Below are 23,005 nucleotides of genomic sequence, written 5' to 3' on the forward strand. Positions count from 1 at the left end.
CCTAAATAATTAAGAGTAAACTAAATTTGTTTGGGGCTTTTTGCTTGTTTTATGTGAAGGAACAGCATGGAAGAGTGAGACGAGATTACTAAATAACTAAATTCTTGATTGGCGTGAGACCTGTCATAGTTCACTCAGTAGTAAATAAGAATATATGCATGGTATCAGAACTGGTGTGATGCCTTCAGCTTTGTATTTTGATGGGATAGCAATGGTCAGTTGGTATTTAAGTTTTGTTTTCTTGAACAAATGGTGCATTTTATTAACATTCAGAATGCTACCAGGCTCAGCCGTTTCTCTTAAATTTTGAAGAAAATGTATTGGACTTTGAATACTTTAATCCCTTTCAGTTTAGCTTTAATCCCTTGTATTCTGTATTCATAGGGATATTTTTGGTCACTTAGCTTCCTGAAAGAGATAACTTTCCAAGAATCTATTTTATTAAGATATTTTCCAAGGGGGTAGATTATTGCCTTTGAAAATGCCTTAGTTCACTATCAAATTTGTCTTTTAAAATGTCTTAGTGTGTTGTAAAATAATATTTTATCCCTGTGTGGGTAATGCCATCAATATCACTACTTTAATTCAATATTCCTGCCCCTTCTTATTCTTGTGATTATATTACTATTCTAAATGCTAAACATTCTTCTTTTTTTTCCATCTCTAAACTTTCCCTACCTAAACTTTGTTAAAATACTCACCCCTTTTACTTATGAAATTTGCTTGGTGTAGCTTACAAATTGTGGAGAAAATGCATAACAAGAATCAAATATGAGTATCTTCAAATTGGCATGTAAAATTAGTATTCTCAGGCAACCATGCCATTATCAATATATAGTACTAATAATAACAGTGATACTGTCATTTATGTTTTAATGGCACCTGCTGGCTTACAAAGAAGGTCAATATATTTTATCTTTTCTAATAAAGCTGCCCTTTGCTTCAATACTGTTAATTTCAAGTAAATTTGTAGAAATACCTAAAAATGAAAAGATTTTCTTTTTTTCTTCCTTCCTTATTTTTTCTTCCTGACTTACTATAATGTATCCCTACCCCCTTGCTTGGATTCCACCTTCATCATAAATAGTAAATGCTCTAGGATCTACTCTCCTGTGTGTTATTCATTTTTTATTCTAAGTTCTGTGGCCCTTTCTATTCCTCATATGAAAACCTATGTATCTGATTTTTCATCTCTTGCCAACCTTCTAGGGTGACTCCCCACTAACCAAGCATGCCACCTCACTATAACAGAATAGTGAATAAAAAGAATATTTGAATGATTCCATTTTAACCACATAATATACTTCCAGTGATAGACAAAGGTAAGCATGGATATATCAAAGCAATGGTAATCTGCCTATATATATCCCATCTTATGTACACATTTACTCCCATCCTATCTTCTTTCATTTGGAACATCCTGTCTCTGATATTTGCCTTTAATTTCATGGCATTCAAGCCTTGTCCTTCCCTAAAGAATTTATCCTGGGATGCTCTTCATGCTCTATTCACCCCATGCTAGCCTATGCTCATGCAATTCTGGTGTCCTAGGAATCAATCCTGAACCATAGTGGGGCCAGCCAGGGAAAGAGGATATTTGAATAATGACTTAGTAGTAATGTGCAGGTGTTTAAATTATAACCTTCCAGAAATTGTAACATTGACTTCATCAACTAAAACAGAAAGACTCAAGGTAGTTTCTAGCATCTTAGAAGACGATATGGGGAGATTTTTGAGTATGCCATTCTTTGTCTCGATTCTGATTGGAAAATAAGGTATTCTTATCCCAAACCTCATCTACAGTGTGAACAGTTATCTCACTGAGGCTTACTGCTGCTTCCATCTCCGCTGTCCGGGGAACCTAGTATCACAGTGCTACCAGGGATGGCACACACATTGTACACTAGGGAGCCTACTAGTCTATACCTTTTCTAGGTAAGCCTGGAGTAGAAATACACATACACCCCCACACGAATACAATAGATGAGTTAGTTAACCTTTGTCACTAGTGGCTAAGGAAATGTGAAGAGAGACTATTGACTCATTGGAGCAGATTAATCATTTTAGAACTAGCTGGGGAAAATCTGCCATGAGTCATGGAAGTGATGCACAAGAGAAATCATTAAGCTTTGAATGTTTACCTCTTCTTTCTGAGCAGTCCCTACTGACCAAGAAACGTACGCTGTTAATCGTTAAGACATTCTCTTGCGTTGCCAGTAAGCCACAGTTGTTTCCTTCCACATCAGAAGTTAAGGAAGACACATATATGATGTGTCTGGATATGTTCTTTATAACCTGTAAGTTTTTGGAAAATTTAGCATTTTCCTAATTAAAATATTATAGGTCAGTCCCCTACAGGAATTGCACTAAGCAATATGCTCTTCTCAAGAAACACTGATTATTATGTGTCACAACCAAAGTGGTCAGAACTAACAGGTGTTAGCATTAGGTAATGTTATAACTGGAACTAAGAATTCTACTGAAGTATTTAGGGATACTTCAGTTTTGCTAGCGTTTACCTTTTTATTGTCATAGTTTTTTATCATGTATAAGCAGACTAAAAATTACTTTCTAAAAGTAAACTAACCCTGGTTTTCCTCTCCAAGCCATAGGAAGATAGCTAGAATATGTTTTTGGATAGTAATATCATGGTTAAACATGGGATAATAGTCCATATATTTTTATTCTGATTTTAAAGAATTGAAACAAGTGCATCAGAAATGGGAATTATGTCTGAATCACCATTTTTCTAGTCTTCTTATAAGCTGGTAGAATCAAAAGCTAGAAAAAGTGAAGAAAAGAGAAAAACCAAAACAGACTGTTTTATATTTTTTTATTTTTCTTTCTTTTTAAAGATTTATTTATTTATTCATGAGAGACAAAGGAGAGAGGCGGAGACACAGACAGAGGAAGAAGCAGGCTCCCTTTAGGGGAGCCCGATGTGGGACTCAATCCCGGGACCCCAGGATTATGCCATGAGCCAAAAGTAGATGCTCAACCACTGAGCCACCCGGGCATCCCTGAAATTTTTTTTTCTGTTTTGTAGTTTGTTTGCTTATTGCTTAAGTCAATCTATATCTGAATTCAGAGAGAGGGCTAAAACGAGATAGTCTAAGCCTTGAGGATCAATCAATTCCTGTTCTCCCTCTCTCATTTCACACACACACACACACACTCACTCACACATACACACAGGTAATGTGAATGGAGAATTGATTTATCAGAGACAACTGAGGGATTTAACTTTTCTAAATACTAGCATATAGTATCTTTGGTTTGATTCTATTGATCAAGAAGTTGCTTTTTGCCTCTCTTAAGTACTATTTGGTATTTCAATTTTCTGTGAAGTTGTACATGAGATCAGACAGTCCAGACCTTATAAAACCTGCATTTGTAGAAGGTTTAAATGGACTTAAGAAGTCAAAGCAGGAAAGTCTCTGAGAGCTGACACAGAAGCCTTCCACACTAAGAATGCACTGAGCACACATCATAGGGTAAGAGCTTTAAGTTGGAGTCTGGCCGCTAAAAATAACTGTAAGTGCTCAATCTTTCTGTTTTCTACACAGCCTTACACAGAGGAGGATTTCCTAGGCTTATCCTGTTAGGTTGCATAATCAATATATCAAGTTGGAGTGTTACTTATAATTTAAGGCTTTACTTGTTTATCTGCAATTTAAGGTCATGCCTTTAGAACTAAGTAACATGTACTGTTGCTGATTTGTGTTGCTACTCCTTGGCTGTAAATAAGATGAATTTTAAAAGCATCTCTTTTTTCTTTCTCTTTTGTTTTCACTTGAGAATTCAAAGCTGTGCCTGCTACAAATACACACAAATCAGAGTATGGTTGAAGTGGCAGGTTCTGTATTCTGCTATTGTCACATAAACTTACGCTTCCCACACTCAAACTCACTCTTCCAATTTGGAGCAGTTACTTTCATGGGTTGAATTGTGCCCCCGCCCCCAAAAAAAGATGTGTTGCAGTTTTAACACCCAAGCATCTGACCTTATTTATAAATAAGACCTCTGCAGATATAATCAAATTAATGTGAAGTCATCGGAGTGGGCCCTGTTCCAGCATGACTATTGTCCTTACAAGGAGAGAAAAACATAGTATGACAACAGAGGCAGAGATTGGAGTGATGTCGCTGCAAGCCCATAAGTGCCTATAATTACAGCCTCCACTGGAAGTTGGAAGAATCAAAGTCCTGCTGACTTGGATATCAAAATTTTAGGTTCCAGAATAATGAAAGTATACATTTCTTTGGCTTAAGAAAAGAAAGAATCTTTCTAAATTAACATAATTTTAACTGAGATAGTTTATCTTTTAAACTTGTGATTGAAATAACTTTAGCATAGGGAAATAGTTTTCTATACAATTTAATTAGCCACTGACCTAATAAGCAGCATTTTTCTCAAATAGGTAACTTTATGGCAATGTTGGGCAATTCAGATCATAATTGCCACCCTCATCATTTTACTCAGATAGAATGTATTAATAATTTGATTTGTACTATCACCTTCAAGACGGAGATGGTTTAACCCAAACCATGGTTGATTTTCTTCCCTCTTAAATACCCATACATGAGCAGAGTACAGGATATCAATTGTTAAGCAATTACAGCTTAAAATGTACTATATCTGCAATGGGCAGGTCAGATATTCAATGGAGAGATACTAATTCTTATCATGAGGCCACAGGCAAGTTAATGAAGCTCTAAACTTCATCCTCCTCAATAAAATGAAGATAATAAAGGCTGTTCTAGTTTCCATAAGGTTGCTGTGATAATCACCAGGTCAAATTAGATTGTTATTGTAAGAGATCTGTATAAACCATACTCAATTTTTTTGCTGGTAGTGGTGTTTCCATTATTATCATGACTACACAAAAGCTAATGGAAGCAATATTGCAAGCATGTAGAGAAATGAGGGCTTTTTTTTTTTTTCAATTCTTAGGCAAACTAAATGAGCTCATGAGCAATTAACAATATTTTCTATACCTTTGAAATGTATTGTTTCTTGCGTGTTAGATTAAAATAGAGTTAGATAGTCTGAATACACTTATTTTGTATGTATTTAGTTAGTTGGTTATTTTAATCTTAAAATTAGGGATATTCTGAAACTGCCCATCAAAATGATAGAGTTTCACTCAGATCCCATACACTTCCAAATTTTTATGAATCTATGGAAATAAGTCCATCTACCATAGGAAAAAAAAATGTTTAATGGGTCAAGTCTTTTATTTTATTTCACTAGCTCCTCTTATCTCTGGTGGTCAAGCCTGGCCCAGTAGAAAATCCAGGTAGAATAAGAAAAAAACAGAGAAATCTATTTATCATACCATCATACTGCTACATGTATGTGTTAAATGTTGAGGGAAAATTCTACCCTTACTGGGGTAAGATTTCAGAATCTGTTAAAGGTGAGAGCTTACTTTTGGAATAGTGGAAAAGCAGCTTTAACCTCAGCATCAATAACCAATTACCAAGTAAGTTTCTTCTAAACTTACACATTTCTTTTCTATATAGTTTAAAATTCTCTGTAGTTATGCTGCTCTCTGAACATCAGATTTTAATAAAATTCTTCATGATGTATAGGTCTATAAAGAGATTAGAGCTGTATCTTGCAGTAGAAAGTGCTATAAACAAATTGTTAAATGAAAACACACACATGTCCACACACTATTAATAAATTTAGACCTTCATTTAGAGAACTAGGCTAGATGGAAAACACCTAAACACCATATTATGTATCAGCCTTTTATATAATGCTTCTCATTTAATCTTCATAAAAAGTACAGATTCTCGCAGCGCTGGGTGGCTGAGTGATTGAGCATCTGCCTTTGGCTCAGGTCATGATCCCCAGGTCCTGGCAGGGTCCTGGGATTGAGTCCTGCATCAGGCTCCCCACATGGAGCCTGCTTCCCCCTATGCCTATATCTCTGCCTCTCTCTCTCTATGTTTCTCCTGAATAAATAAAATCTTTAAAAAGAAGTAGAGATTCTTTATACATTACACTATCATGCAATTGACATATATGCAGATTATTTAGAAGGAAAAATCTAATGCCTTATTTTTCATATAGTAACATTTCTACAAACAAAAATTGCATATGTAATAATTTATGTTCTAATTATTTCTTAAAAGACTTATTTACTTATTTTAGAAGGGGGAGCAGGAAGGGAGGGGCAGAGGAACAGAGAGTCTCAAGCAGACTCTGCACTGAGCACAGAGCCTGACGTGGGGCTGGATTGCACTGATACAGGAGAGCTTGGTTCTTGTCTCATGGAGTCAAAGAATGAATCTCACAGACAAAGGAGAGTGAGTAAAGCAATAGTTTGTTACATAAAGATACAGAGAAAGGTCTCAGGAGTGAGAGGGTTCCCAACCGGGTTGGGTTGCCATTTAGAGCTTTTATTGGTAGTCTTTTATTGAGAACTAACTGGGAAACTTGTGGCCTTGAGATTCTTGTGCTGTCTTGGTTTAAATAAGGATTAGTGATAACATTTTTTTTTAATTTTTATTTATTTATGATAGTCACAGAGAGAGAGAGAGAGGCAGAGACACAGGCGGAGGGAGAAGCAGGCTCCATGCACCGGGAGCCCGACGTGGGATTCGATCCCGGGTCTCCAGGATCGCGCCCTGGGCCAAAGGCAGGAGCTAAACCGCTGCGCCACCCAGGGATCCCTAGTGATAACATTTTCAATGGCTTCTTTGGGGTCTGGGTATTCTTTGTTGGTCACAGATAACTGTCATAAAAAGGACACCCTCCCTGCCCACACCTAGGGCAAGGTGGTCTGGCTTGTTCCCTTATCTCTGGTTTACTTACACCCTGGCATTTTTGGAATATCTGCAAGCCTGATCCCATAGCCTCCCATCTCTCCTTACCTAGCCCTGCCTGTCCCTGACTCAACACCACTCTGAGATCACAATCTGAACCAAAACTAAGAGTCAGAAGCTTAATCAAATGGGCCACTCAGGTGCCTCTTCTGTCCTAATTATTAGCAATAACCACCCAAGGACTACACTCAAGGTGAAAATCTTCTTTTTTTTTCTTTTTTTTTTTAATTTATGATAGTCACACACAGAGAGAGAGAGGCAGAGACACAGGCAGAGGGAGAAGCAGGCTCCATGCACCGGGAGCCCGACGTGGGATTCGATCCCGGGTCTCCAGGATCGCGCCCTGGGCCAAAGGCAGGAGCTAAACCGCTGCGCCACCCAGGGATCCCTAGTGATAACATTTTCAATGGCTTCTTTGGGGTCTGGGTATTCTTTGTTGGTCACAGATAACTGTCATAAAAAGGACACCCTCCCTGCCCACACCTAGGGCAAGGTGGTCTGGCTTGTTCCCTTATCTCTGGTTTACTTACACCCTGGCATTTTTGGAATATCTGCAAGCCTGATCCCATAGCCTCCCATCTCTCCTTACCTAGCCCTGCCTGTCCCTGACTCAACACCACTCTGAGATCACAATCTGAACCAAAACTAAGAGTCAGAAGCTTAATCAAATGGGCCACTCAGGTGCCTCTTCTGTCCTAATTATTAGCAATAACCACCCAAGGACTACACTCAAGGTGAAAATCTTCTTTTTTTTTCTTTTTTTTTTTAATTTATGATAGTCACACACAGAGAGAGAGAGGCAGAGACACAGGCAGAGGGAGAAGCAGGCTCCATGCACCGGGAGCCCGACGTAGGATTCGATCCCGGGTCTCCAGGAACGCGCCCTGGGCCAAAGGCAGGCGCCAAACCGCTGCGCCACCCAGGGACCCCTGAAAAACTTCTTAAGTCCTGCCTCTTTTATGTCCTAGGTTTCTGCTTTCCTTATTAAGAGCAGAAGTTTGAGCCTAGCAAAAAAGAACCGAGGTTCTTTGTTTTACTTCAATTTCACTCTAATTTTAGCAGTTTTTAACACGACCAATATGCTAAAACCTCTAATTAGCAGAGTTAAACAACTTGAGAATAGCATTAAAAGAGATGATCTACTAATGTGAAAACCATAGGTGCAGAGTTGCTTTGCTAAAACCCATACGATTAATTTAAGGGTGCATATTAAATAATAGCACTTAGGCAATATTATATCACTACTTATTTCACTTTGGCCAGGTGTTAGTGAAACAGTCTCTTTTTAGTGGTTCAGATTGAACCTGCCTCTCTGCCTCAAGTGCATCTTCCATGCTTTGAAAAATTAAGCCTCAGGCAAGGACTTCCTTCCAGGAGACTTCCTATTTAGATACCAGGATAGTTGACTCCATCCAGGGCTTTGGGGATAGGAGTAAAGGAAGAGGACCCTTTGAGCATTCTTGGCCAGTAGGAAAACATTAAAGTGAAGCACGACTATATGAACTATATGACCCAACCGTCTTTATTGACCTCAAACTCTCGAGGGGATTTTCTCTCAGAGGTTTTCTCTGATGAAAACCTGACATAATTTTTCCTCTAAATTCCCTTAAGATGTAATAGAGGTTCCTTTTTGCTAGTTGAGATGAAAACATATATTTTAGAGAATTTCTGTGCTATGTTTATGTTCTTAAAATGCTTGAAAATTCTTCATTAGAATTATGAATTTTACTGATATAAATGAAATATGTTGCTATGATCTTCAGAATGGAGATGGTTTATACTGCAGTTCAGACAGAACTGTGATTGAATTTCAGCTTTGGCACTGACAAATGTGTGACTTTGAGCAAGTTTCTTAATTTTTCTAAGCTTTACATTTCTTACCTGTAAGAACAGTATCAGGTTTCAAGAATTTTATGAGGAACAATAACAGTACCTTGCAAGGAATAAAGTACTCAGTGTATGCTAATCTCCTCCAGTGTTCCTTTATATTTATGCATATATAAAAATATATTTACTGATATTTATATGTGCAAAAATATGTAAAATATATTTGCTTATATTTACTTGTACAACAATGAAAGTATTTTGCTCAAAGCACTAATTATAGAAAAATCACATTTAAAACTTGAAATATCTGATTTAGAGCCTTCCTCTAAGAAGTGGTAATCAACTCTTAGTATAAAAAATAGACCCACCAAATTAAGAAATAATTTATTGATATGTTTAATTTTAATTTAATTTAATTAATTATTTTTTTAAAGAGAGTATGAGAGTGAGGAGGAGGGGAAGAAGGTGACAGAGGTGGGGATGGAGTGGGGACAATCTTAAGCTGTGCAGAGCCCCACTTGGGGCTCAATCTCAGGACCCTGAGATCATGATTCAAGCCAAAATCAAGAGTCAGATGCTCAACTGACTGAGACACTCAGGTACCCCATGTTTAATTTTTATTTTACAATAATGCAACCAATGTTAAAAGAAATATGAGAAAAAAATCCATGATCTCAAGCATCATTAAATTTTAATTTATAAATCTACTTAATGCAGATTTTGTATTTTATCATTATTGATGTAAGAAAACATACACTTAGAATTTGAGGGATTAATTGACTAGGGAACAAGTCTAGAACTTAAAATGACCAAATATCATTCCTTTTATAAAGGCAACAGTAATCTAGTTATGCAGTAATTTTATATTTTATTGCTTAAAACTATTTCAACTCTCCTATAAAGCAAAAGGATTGATATCAGAGGTACAAAAGTTTGTAAGCCGATCAAAACAGTACAGATAAGAAAAACAAATACATTTTTCCAATTAAAAAATATATGTAATTGTATATATTTTTTAAAGTGTTATTTCTAGAAATCATGACATTTAAATTTTTGGTAGATAATGCTATCAAGAATACAAATACGTATTTCAAGAATTCAAGAGCTTTTATCATGTGAATCGGAGGGAAATAATTCATTACTTAGTAGTACATTTTAAAAATAAAGCGCTAATGTTATGGAATTAGATTGACAAGTTATGAAATCAAAGCACAGTGTTGGTAGGTTCTTTTTCTTCTTGCCTACAGGGGCATTAATGTTTACTTTCAAAGCATGCCTATACTGGGGGAAAATGCTACCTCATGTATTTTTTTTTTTTTTTTTTTTTTTTTTAGAAATAGTCTTTCAGGCAGCCCCCATGGCACAGCGGTTTAGCGCTGCCTTCAACCCAGTACCTGATCCTGGAAACCTGGGATCAAGTCCCACATCGGGCTCCCTGCATGGATCCTGCTTCTCCCTCTGGCTGGGTCTCTGCCTCTCTCTCTCTCTGTGTGTCTCTATGAATAAATAAGTATAATCAAAAAAAAAAAAAAAAGAAAAAAGAAAAGAGTCTTTCTTGCTATCTGCATTTTGACCTTATATGCAACATAACTGTCAGTCCTTTCCCTGAGTATCCTTAGGAGTTGCATGCACTGTGTCTTCCTACTGATATTATCACTTACTGTGATCCGTAGCAAAAACTCACAAATAATGTTTAACTCAACTAAAATAAAGACCTCCTCAAAGATGTTTCTTAAATGTCTCTGTTTGTAATATACAAATCCAATAATTCTAGGGGACATACTTCAAAGAATAAAAATATTCAAATGATACTTAGAAACAATTGTAATTCTGTTTCAATCACTAATCAGTATAAAGATCGCTCCCAATACCTATCCATTATTACCATACCCCCAGAACTGTGAAATTGATGGAGAACAACAGTTCATTACCCTGACTCCATTCTCTTATACACAGATAAAGTAAAATCATGGCATGTTCAAGTGATCATACACTTTTGAATTGGTGACCTGTAATGCTACACTCCTTGTAACTTCAGGAAGATTATGCTCAGCTAAGTTTCTTATCTTAAGAACTTCTTAATGTATCTTTCTATCTGATTGGCATTGCTGTAACTGATGTAAGTGATAAGTTTATTCAGTGATTGAAGAAGTAAACTGTAACTGATCAGAATTTGATATTTTAGCTATTGATGTATGTATTTGAGTCAAGTTTGATATTGCCAAGTTTGTTAAGATATTGCCTACTTAACATATTCATACTTGCATTTGATTTGAAATGATAAAGAAGATTCATTCAGGTATTCAATAATGGAGTGTTTTGGCCTTCTAAATTATCAAAATTTTAGTTCATATGAATGATGATGGACCAGAGAAACTTTTGTTCCTGTGGCTTAGTTTGAGTTTGAATGTCCTGTCAGGAGGTCTAGGATATTCTAGAATAACCATTTCTTTTCTTTCTTTGCCATAGCCCTTAACCCTGATCCAAATTAAGTAACAACATAAACAGTGCATCAAACAAATGCTTAGAAAATAAGTTAAGCTGGGAATATAAACCTAAAATATTTTTTGTATGAAAGTTCCCAGATGGAATAATTAAATTTACTTATATATATTCCCACTAATTGGGCTCAATATGTTTTCCTCAAACAATAATTAATTTCAGTGATGCCTCAGTGATGAATTAAATGAATGAGCAATTTTGAATAATAAAAAATTAATCTATAAGGAACAATTTGTTGATAAATCATTGACTAAAATGAAAACAAGAGAAACCCTGATTAAATCAGAATTAACAGGTGACTTGTTTACTTTCAGTAGGATTCAAGTTACATGTAAGTTGGTAATATTTGGATTATACGGTAAAGCACTTGGAGTTTATGGTCTCCATTCATGTTGTTATTATTATTGATGTAGACTAAACTTCAGTAGAGTTGTTTTTGAAAAAAGATGAAAGGAGAACAGCTACATTAAAAAAAAAAAAAAAAAAAGGATGTACTGGGAATGAAAATATTCCTGGACCTTCACCAAACCCTATCAGACTTAGTTTTTCTTTCTTTACATCTCCTCTTTTGCCTGTTGTTAATTTTCTACATCAAATAAGGATTGCATGTGAGAGTTGGACTGATCAGTTAGTCTTTCGGCCTTAATATTTTGCCTGAAATTATAAATATAATAGGTTTATAAAATCAAGAGCAGTGTCATGTAGTAGCTAATAGTATGGTCTATAGAACCAGATTGGGTTTGAAACAATCAATCTTCAACTTTTTAAACTTTGTAACCTTGGGCAAGTCACTATGTTCTCTGCCTCAGTGTTATCATTTATCAAGTGTTAATAGATTCAAGATATCAAGATTGAAGAATGATATGATGGTAAGACTGACTAATTTAATGTAATAATTGGTACTTTGAACACTTTAGAGCCATGCATGTTGTTATCATCATACTGTTTTCCAAGGATAACTTGAAAAATATTTTATATTTTGTATTCTGATTTTAACTTATTTTCTAAGCATTTGTTTGACACACTATGTTTTTACTTATGTGTGTATTTTGTATTTTATCTCTGCAATCAATCTATCTTTCTGGCTTAAGCTTTTGTAGTTGGGATTGTAACAGTGGGTGGGGCTGGTGGGGAGGATAGGAGGGGGAAAAGAGGAGGGAGGTAAGAGTATAAAGTAATATTACTCCATTTGGGATTCTCTCAGCAGCAGCCTCCAAATCACATGGCTGCTGCCTAAATACTGGCATTTTCCCATGAGGTCTGGGTGTATACACACTTCAATATCTAAAGAGAACGATTCTGGTCTTGTAGAAGAACAGAAAAAATGCCTACACCTAATCAGTCTCCTCCGTAAAGAAGAGCCTAAATTGCATGAATTTTTCTAAATTTTCCATAACCTCCTGAATTATGAATTCTTCTATTTTTGTTTTTCTTTTACCATTTTGTGAGAATCTAATATGCTACATTCTATAGACCTCAAAATTATTTATTTTTGTTCTTATTTTATACTTTACAGCTTTATGCTATTTCAGTTTTCATTTAACCTCCCTTAAACTTATAATAGCTTTTATTTAGTTATTTTAAGATTTTATTTATTTGAGAGAGGCAGAAATAGTGAGAGAGAGCACGAGCAGGGAAGAGAGGGAGAAGCAGTCTCCGTGTTGAGCAGGGAGCCCAATGGCAGGGCTTAATCCCAGGACCCTGGGGTTATGATCCGAGCCAAAGGCAGATGCTTAACCAACTGAGCCACCCAGGTGCCCCTTATGATAGCTTTTAAACTGACTTCCTTATCTAGCCATTGTTAAATCCATCCTCCATACCAGGATTTCTCAACCTCACCAAAGGTGGCAATTTGGGCCAGATAATTCTTTGCTGGAGCTTCTCTGTGAATTGGCAGGCATTTAGCAGCTTCACTAGCCTCTATCCAGTAGATGGTAATAGCACTTACTCCGAGGGCACCTGGGTGGCTCAGTCAGTTAAGTTTTGGACTCAGTTTCAGCTCATATCATGGTCTCAGGGTCATGAGATGGAGCCCGGAGTCAGCTCCATGCTCAGTTGGGAGTCTGCTTGAGATTCTTTCTGTCTCCCTTTACCCCTCCCCCTGCTCATGCATATGTGCTGTCTCTCTCTTTCTCAAATAATAAATAAATCTTTTTAAAAAGTAGCACTTCCTCCAGTTATAAAAAACAAAAGTTCAGTAATGATCCCTCAGTGACAGAATCATCCTCAGTTGAGAATCACTGCTCAACAATTCTTCCCATCAGTCTTAAAGCACAGGTTAGATTTTATCATTTACTGCTGAAAAATTTTGTGGCCTCCCATACTATACTGAAGAATGTTCTGACCCCTCCAGTGCTGGCCATCACTGTGTTTCCTAGTTATTAAGTTTTGTATCTTCTCTATAACTTAGATTGGCTGATCTATGAGAAACTCTTCAGATAGATAGGCATACAGACAGGAATAATCTGTGTTTGGTGACTGTTCTCACCCATAGTTTCCCCCCAGATACCATGCCTATCCTATATCCAGAATCATGTATCCACATTTTCACTTTAAAATATGGTCTTGCTCAATTTTTTCACATAGTAACTCAGTCAAAATCTTCATTGAAATTGAGAAAGGTCTTTGCTTTACATGCATATTAAAATAGATTATAAAGTCACTGTAATTTGAGATCATACAATAACAGCATAGAAAAATAGTCAAATGGATTCATGGAACAAAATATTGAGCTGAGAAACAAACACCAAGCAATGTCTTTAGACAATATATAACAAAGGAGGCATTTTTATGTCACTGGGGACCAGATAGTTCGTTAGAAGTTGTATACAGGCTCAAGTAACAGCTCTTTCAGAATGAATGAAAATATGAACTTTGTTCCACATATTAAAAAAAAAATCACGGGTAAAATAAGTAAATATGTTAATATAAAAATAACATAATCTAAAAAAAATAACATAATCTCCAAAATATTTACATATGAATACTTTCAGATTTAGAGAGATCTTTTTAACCAATACAGAAATTCAGCAGCTCACAGAGAAATTGCAGATTTGTCTTCTTACATAAAATAATCAGAATATTGGGGCACCTGGGTGGCTCAGTTGGTTGAGTGTCTGACTCTTGGTTTCTACTTAGGTCATAATCTCAGGGTCCTGGGATCACCCCACAGTGGGCTCTGTGCTTGGAAGTGATTCTCGAGAATTCTCTCTCTCCCTCTCCCACCACTCACATACTCTCTCTCTCTCTCTCTCTCAAATAAATAAATAAATAAATCTTTAAAAAATAATTAAAATGTGGCAAATTATATTATTAAAAATCAAAAGTAAAGGGTAAATTAGGAATAGATATTTAAAGCAAATAGTCAAAAAATAAAGCAAATAGTTAAAAAAATAAAGCAAATAGTTAAAGAATTGATATCCAGTCTTCATATACGTATTATAAGTTAATAAGAAAAAAATAAGAATCTCATCAGAAATGAGAAAGTCTAATTAGTTAATAAGTATATAAAAATCTTCTCAAATTTCGTGGTCAGAGAAATGTAAATGAAAGTAACAGTGGTTATTTTATCTCAATAGCATAGGTGATGAAGTGTATTTTTATTTATTTTTGGATAAGTTACAGCCTCTGAAACAGTCTGGCACAAACTGAAAACTTTACTCTTTGACCCAACAAACACACTCCTGAGAATATATTTAATAGAGATAAAGGTCATATGTACAAAGTTATTTATTACAGAATAGTCTGTAGTGGCAAAAACTGGAAAACACTAGAAGAAATGGGAGAATTAACTATAGCATGATGAATAATGGTTTATTACATATTACATATTCTCTGAACACTAGATTATTTGGAGGAATTTTCCTGTGATAAAAGATTTATGCAGAGAAGTGTATATGATATGATCCATTTTTGTAGAGAGAAAGGCCAAGATCCATGTCAGTGTGTATGTGTGTGTTTTGTGTGTGCCTAACGAGATAACTGAAAATGGACATCAACCCACATTCTTATATAAAATAGTTTGGCTATTATCTAACTGCCTTCCTTTGGTAAATTGAAACTTTCTTCTCCAGCTCCACATACTGCTTCCCCTCAAAAACAAAGAAATAAACAATGCAAACAGAATTAAAGTGCAGTCTCTAATGGGCATGCCATTGGACTTTTGAATTATTCCCATTATATCTAAGTCCATCAAGTTGCCTTAACAACATGACTGTGCCCCCATATAAGGAAGAGAATCTTGCATTAGATTTAACAGCACAGTCAAAATATATTTATTCATCCTTTTTTTTTCAACAAGTGTTTTCACCTAAAAATATTTAGTGTCTCCACTGAATCATGCAATTTAGAGTCTAATGTGATCGATGAGACATAGCTCCAACCCTAATCTATGGGTAGATGCCAGGCCCATGAGAAGATCATCATTTACTGATGGAAGTCACTATGAGAGGGGAATTGGAGTCCTGAAGGAGCCCAGAAGAGATTTAAAGCCAGTCAGAAACAAACCAAGCTTATTTTCTTTTTATTCATTCTTTGAATAGATCTTAGGAATTAAAGCGTTTGCTTATTTTGCAATGTGGTTTGTAATGAATTCATTTTTAGTATGTCAGTATATTACTGAGTTGAATTTCAGCAATTTTAATACTTCATTTAAAATAACATGTACATTCAAGCTTTGTATGGGAAATATTCCTTTGTTCATTGAATACTCCATTTCTTGTTCCTTGAATATCTACAATTTGAGAAACCTTAGGTTAATTCATGGAAATAGTTACATATTTTCGTGTATGAAAAGATGAAAACTTGTATATGGGTCCATTATAATATCTGCATAGTATAATATACTATACAAATAATTTTCTTAAAATTGAATCTCATTTTTACACTTGTGTGTGTATATATACACAAATACACATACATATACATTTACATTCATACATGTATGAGTGGATGGATGGATAGATAAATAGGGCAACATGACCTCATTTTATAAGTAACAATGAATTTCAGTTTAAGAAAATTAACTCTTGCAACCAGATGGGGCTGATTAATTTTTGCCCATAGCCACATGCAATTCCAAAGTTTATGAAGTTGGACTTTTAAACTTTATCATGTCCTATTTTTAAAATCTATAAATTTTATTTTTGGAAAAGCCTTTTAAAACATGGGAAAAAAAGATCTATGTATATTCACTGTATTTTTAAATAACTTAATACTTTCTGAGAATTTAAGAATTAATTTGACAAAGGCAAGGAATGGCCTTGTGGGCATGAGATATTACCTTATAATTGCATAGGCACTCATTTCCAGAAGGACCCTGTGCTTGTTATGAAGCTCAGCTGCTGCTATCTTGATATTCTTAATAGTTTTATCTGTGAACTTATGTTTTGTAAGGGAGGTCCACTGAGACAGTGCAGCACGAACATGAGCAACAGTGCTGCAGGGTGGCAACTCTGCATCCACAGGTTCAGGCCTGCAGGCACAGTAGGCAACACAGAAGGCAAGCACCTGACCTGACAGCAGGGCATGCATATGCATGCCCCAGCAATCTGAAATGCTGTGTCCCCAACGTGGCTGAGCCAGAATACCAGTGGCAACAGCAATTCCCGAAGCAGCAACCATAACAGCACGACTGTGGGAGGTAGGAGTGACTCCCCCATGCCAGCCGAGACAGGAATCTTGGTGAGAAAACAGCAGACTATCAGTCCCAGCGTTCCTGTCCCTGCAGTATCTACACAGATATTAAATCTTCTCCCTAAATTCCAAGATAACACTTGCAGAACTCAGATGGCAAACTTGTCAATAAATTATTACAAAATAGAGAGTATATGAATATTGCAATAAGGCATGTCAGAGTGTTAGAATTTTTCACAGTTTACAACGTCCAGTTTTGGAAACTCCTGCAACATTGCAAAGCAAATTACCACCAGCCTAGAAATACAAATTAAATTGAAAGATCATCACATTTGATGGAAAATAACACTATTTTCATGTGAAACTTTAAATGAGACAATTATTAACAAAAAGGACAATTTTTAATTAAATTTTCCTTGTAATTGAAAATAAAGGAATAAAATATATATGTGCAAATTATGAAACTACTTCTGGCTTCTTGCACAACCTCAGCAAGTTACAGGAAATGTCAGAGGAAATACTAAAATGTCAATGCATACATTTACATTCAACATGAAATTCAGTATACAGACAGTGTAAAGATCTTTGTTGTGATGGAATTATTCTGTATCTTGACTGTGGTGATGAACACATAAACTTGTGATAAAATTGTATAAAACTAAGTACACACACAAATGAGTACTGGTATGTTGGAAAAATATGAATGGGATCAGTGGATTGTACCTATGTCAATTTCCTGGTTGTAACATTGTACACACTTTCCTGGATGTTACCATTTGGCATGAAGGGTGCATTGGGTTCTCTATTATTTCTTATAATCTGCAATGTTAATCTACAGTTACTTTAAAATAAAAAGTTTAATTAAAAATCACATTCATACATGAAACTAATTTGTATGTATTGAAAAATTGTTCCATTAGAACCATCAGCTCCAGATGTACTAAACTTTATATATTAAATCAAAAATTTATCTCAGTGTTGTCACAATCTATGAAATACTCTTAACCCCATTAATAGTTGCATCAACAGAAAGATCTTTATTCAAGTTTCTCAGAAACTATCAGAAATTATTTGTGATCTTGCATTAGCCAAAGCAAATGATGTCACTTACGATTTTATCATTGCAAATGAAATTACTAATTGTATCAATTTTAAAGACCTAACAAATTGAATTTGCAGAAAATTAAGCCAGAAAAATTATATGATCAATCAATATATCACAATAATACAGTGTTTCTATTCATTATATTATATATAATTGACACAAAAATATTTTTTGAAATTTATAAATTTGTGTTATTACTCATCACTATTACTACTATAAGTAATAAAATATTTTAAAGGGGAAAATTTATATATTATTATCTTTAACAGTATTTTTTTCCTACATTTTGAACTAAAGGGCCCCAAATTTTCACTTTGCACTGAGCCTTATAAATCATGTAAGTCTTGGGCCAGGAGGTTTGATACAAATTGATCCAAAAAAATCCTTTAAATTTTATCAAAGGATAGATAAGATATGCTGAATAACTTATTTTTGTAGAATTGAGCTTGGAATACATTTTTGAAAGGACTCAGAAATGGTATGCAATAACTAATCTCAGAAGTCAGCTTTTTAAAATTTTTTGTCCAGAGGGTTTGCCAAAATATTATTTTGCTTATTTAGTGTATGTATTATTTTATAAAAAGCCAACAAAATTCATCCATCATCACTTCTGACATTTGAATTCTAATTTACATTACTCTGAGAGAAGACTTTAAGGATGTCTTTCCATTATTCACACCTGCATTTCCAAAATATGTTTATTTTTCATTTAAAAAATATAGAATTAAGGACTATGCAAATATATCTTTGGATTTTTTAAATCTAAACATCATAGTTTTTTTTTTTTTAAACATCATAGTTTTGATAAAAAATCTTATGCCTAGGTCATCGGCTTTATGTTAACCTGTACCATTTCTCAGCTAGCAAATACATTGCTAGAAAATGACCAGATTTCCTAGAAACTTTGGAATGAGCCCATCTTAGATTTTTTTTTAAAGATTTTACTTATTTATTCAGAGAGACACAGAGAGAGAAGCAGATATATAGGCAGAGGGAGAAGAAGGTTCCCTGTGGGGAGCCTGATGTGGGACTCAATCCCGGAACATCTGGATCACACCCTGAGCCAAAGGCAGATGCTCAACTATTAAGTCACCTAGGTGTCCCCATTCTTAGCATTTTTATATGACATTCACACCATTGTCCCAAAAGAAATTTTAGTTTTAAAAACAACAAACCTAAAACTGACTAGGGATGCATAATATTAACAGGAGATTGTTTCCTAGTGGTAGGCAGCTTTGAAAAAAAATCACGTCATTTAAGTAGTAATTAAGGAGTGTCTGTGTAAATGTCCCATAACAAGGATGTTTCTCCATACTCATTCTATAATGTTTTTGTTTATAGGTCACTCTTACTTTTTATTCTGCTTTAGTGATGGCTCAGCCTGTCTTCTTTTTTCTCTTCTGTTCTAGAATGATTCATGGGGAAAGCAGTATTCATATGCACTCTTCAAAGCTATGAGTCACATGTTGTGCATCGGGTATGGAGCCCAGGCCCCAGTCAGCATGTCTGACCTCTGGATTACCATGCTGAGCATGATTGTTGGGGCCACCTGCTATGCCATGTTTGTTGGCCACGCCACAGCTTTAATCCAGTCTTTGGATTCCTCAAGACGGCAGTATCAAGAGAAGGTAATTTGTTTTATCTCTGATATCTTCAATCAGCTAGGTTGTAAATCAAATTAATAGTGTTCAAGGTAACTAAACTACTACCCCATCAAAAATATAATGAAATAATATGTATAAAGCAGGAACACACTATCAGTTTTGACAATTTGAGATTTCTTCAAGATGCTTGTCATAGTTTTCATTTGTTTCCAATTTCTTTCTTGAATAGCATTTTTTAAAATCTGAATTTACATTCACAGAAAGTATAGTTATATGTTTGAGAATGCATGATGCTGATCTAAAGTATTATCATTGATCATTTTCTATCATATTTCAACAGTTAAAATAATATGAAGCCTTCTCTAGTATATGTTAGAAAAATATGTTAGCGATTAAATGGAAATAGGCAGCTATTGCACATGTCCCTCTATGTTTCTCTGCATTATAATCATAATTTATATTATAAATCATATGCCTAGCTGAACATATGTTGCTCTTATATCTAGACAAGTCACCCCACCCTCTCGTCTTAAAAATGCATATTAACAGCTGCTGTCATGCATTCTTATGCACAGTGTGTTAATTAAAATGATCGCTGCTCTAAACTTTTCTTCAAAGAGAGAAGAAAAGTAAACATGTTAAATGATATATTCATTGGATTCTTTTATCATATGCTGAAATATTTTGTGTGGGACGAAACTTTGGATAATCGGACAGTACATACATAATTGATCAGACATCATTTACTTTCGGGACAGACAAATAAGAATATTTCATAGCTGAAGGAAGGATTTATAATGTAGAAGTTTAGTTGAACGGCATGGAGTATATAGTGTACACTTTGCCAAAGGGCATTTCTGAAAGTAATGGTTAAAATACTTATAGAATACCTCTCCTCGTGAGTGATAACAGACTACACTCATAATTCCTTACAAAATAGCCAAAGATTGTTTCACTTGTTGTTTTATTTACAGAAGTTTTCAACACTATAATCACACAATAGGAGAAAAGGAACCCAGTTACTTTATTTCCCTTGAATGTAATTACACTGCCAGCAACTATTGCAGTGAGCAAGTTGGTATTGTATTACTGAAGCAATGAAAAGATGAACCACAAAAATTGCTTCTAGGTACATTTTAAAATAGAGCCTTCAATTAAATTGAAAAGAACAAAGCACATAGTAAAGGAGAGGAGACTTTATACAATGGTGACTTTGACTGAAAATTTATACTCAAAGGAATTTGGGCTAACTATATCGGGATTTAAGATAAGACTAACAAGGTATATGTTTCTGTTATACTAGTTTTTCTCTTCCAGTTGACATTGTTTTTTTTTTTTGTTTTTTTTTTTTAATGCTCTTTTCCCATCTCCCTTTAGTCTGCATCATTTTTACATGTTTTTCATAAAAGCAAACAAATCTTCAGTTTCCAGTATTATATTCATTACCATTGTATGTCATAGTAAGTGAATTCACCTATTTTTATGTTTTTAGACCTGCTTTATAAGCTAAGAATAACTTGGAAAGCCAATTTATTCAACTATGCAATCATAGACATTTATAAGCAAATGTATTATGATGCCTGCCATAATTCATCATGTTCTTGATACTACTAAAGTAGTCTTTTGTTACTTTCTTTTTTCTTTTCTTTCTTTTGTTACTTTCTGACATATGGAGCAATCTAATCAGAAAGAGCTGATTATAGGTGTATATATATATGGGTTTCCTTATTCTGGATGTTTCATATTAGTGCAATTGAACTATACATGACCTTTAAAGTGTTTTCAAGTTTCATCCGAATTGTATCATGTGTCAGTGCTTAATTACCTTTTCTTTTTTGGCTCATTAATACCCCATTGTATGGATATATCCCATTTTGTTTATCCATTCATCAGTTGATGGATGTTTGAGTTGTTTCCTCCTTTGGCTATTGTTAATAAAGCTGCTGTAAACATTTGAGAACAAGTATAATGTGAGATCTTATGTACCAAGGAGAAGAATCGCTGGATCATTAATAATTTCATGTTTAACTTTTTAAGGAACTGGGTTTTTTTTGTAGTTAATATTTATCTGTAGGTGTATTGGAACCATCTGCCATGAATGACTGTAAAATTGATATTGATTCTATTCTCACTGCCATATACCCATTAATAACATATTTTTGATGTAAAAAAAAGTGAGCTCCAATACATTCTATATAGCCATTCAGAATGCACTGGTGTTCAACCCACCTAACCTACCCCAGAATTCACTCCTAAACATACCATTCTATTGTCTCTCCATCACTCACCAAACTGCTGGGCTCTAGTGAAAGTGTTGATCCAAATCTAGTCTACTGCAAGTCATCCAGCCCATTGTGCATGTTTGGAATCTCAGAGTCATTTAATTCTGCTTTCCTAGGGAACATCTGTTCATTCAGAGTCTCCCAAACCCGAAGTTGTTACGTCATCCTAAGCAGTAGCAGTTGGTCCTCTGATTATGAGATCCCTACCTCCACAATTTACCAATGGTGATAATCTGTCAGGGCTAGAGTATCATCATCATCATCATTATCATCATCATCTTTTCTCTCTTGACCAAAAAATTGCAATGATGTTCACCCTGTAGCATTGCAGATTAAATTCTAACTTGAATCACAATGTATGCTGCTGATTTCATGGGTCATCGTGTTTTGTGTTCTATGACATTTCAGAGAGTAAGATATTCCCCTTCTGTCAGATGTGGAGACTTTATAGTGTGAGACAGGTGGCATTTAAAATATACCTCTCTTGATGCTCTGCTCTGGATCATTAGCAAGCTTCATACTTTCTATAACCAGCATATTGAACAATCTCAACTTCAGAAATAACCAAAAGAGATCATATTTTTTTTTGTTTCCAGTTGTCACTTTGAGTTTATTTAGCAAAGGTCATCTTTTCTGAACAACATCAAAAAAATCCCTCCACCAGAACTTTTTGGGGCAAGAAGCCAAAATGAGGAAGGTAAACATATTCCAATGGAATAAACATATTCCATTCCCCTCTCTCCTCTTAGGAACTTCTGTTTGTTAACAGGGAAAAGACACAAGGAGGGGGGAAAAGGAAGGGAAGAGGCAGTTTTAATCATCTGCTACATTTGTTAAGCTGGTATCCCTTGGTGGGTATGGCAGATGGTTAGAGCTGATGCTTCCTTTATAAGATCCTTTAAGCTCTTCAGGTAAAACCCATTGAGTCTTTCGCCTGTACTTCCCTAGATGAGGTCCTGCAAATTGAGTAGTTACCTCTAACCTTTTTCTGCTCTGGGCTTCTTGCTCTGTCTGCCAAGAGATAATCTTGGATAAGACCCAAGATAGAATGCTGGCCCCACTGTATGGCTCAGGTCTGGTCCACAGAGAAGCACCCCTACATCCTTCTCTTAACCCATCCCTCACTAATCAGCTATCTCCATCACCAAAGCAATAAAGAACCTGTGTCTAGCCTTCTCTAACTCCTTGGCAGGATCAGACTCTGTCTACAAGTTA

The 23,005-nt window shown here is 35.2% G+C and overlaps 1 protein-coding gene across 1 annotated transcript in view; it reads left to right on the top strand.

Annotated features, from left to right (window-relative positions):
* HCN1 (hyperpolarization activated cyclic nucleotide gated potassium channel 1) overlaps positions 1 to 23,005 on the top strand; it is a 379,863-nt gene that overhangs the window by 251,762 nt on the left and 105,096 nt on the right. The window contains exon 4 of the mRNA XM_026017046.2: positions 19,314 to 19,532. Within this exon, the coding sequence (XP_025872831.2) occupies positions 19,314 to 19,532 (219 nt within the window). The remainder of the gene's footprint in view (positions 1 to 19,313; positions 19,533 to 23,005) is intronic.

Source organism: Vulpes vulpes, chromosome 4, assembly GCF_048418805.1.
Source record: "Vulpes vulpes isolate BD-2025 chromosome 4, VulVul3, whole genome shotgun sequence".
Lineage (NCBI taxonomy): Eukaryota > Metazoa > Chordata > Mammalia > Carnivora > Canidae > Vulpes > Vulpes vulpes.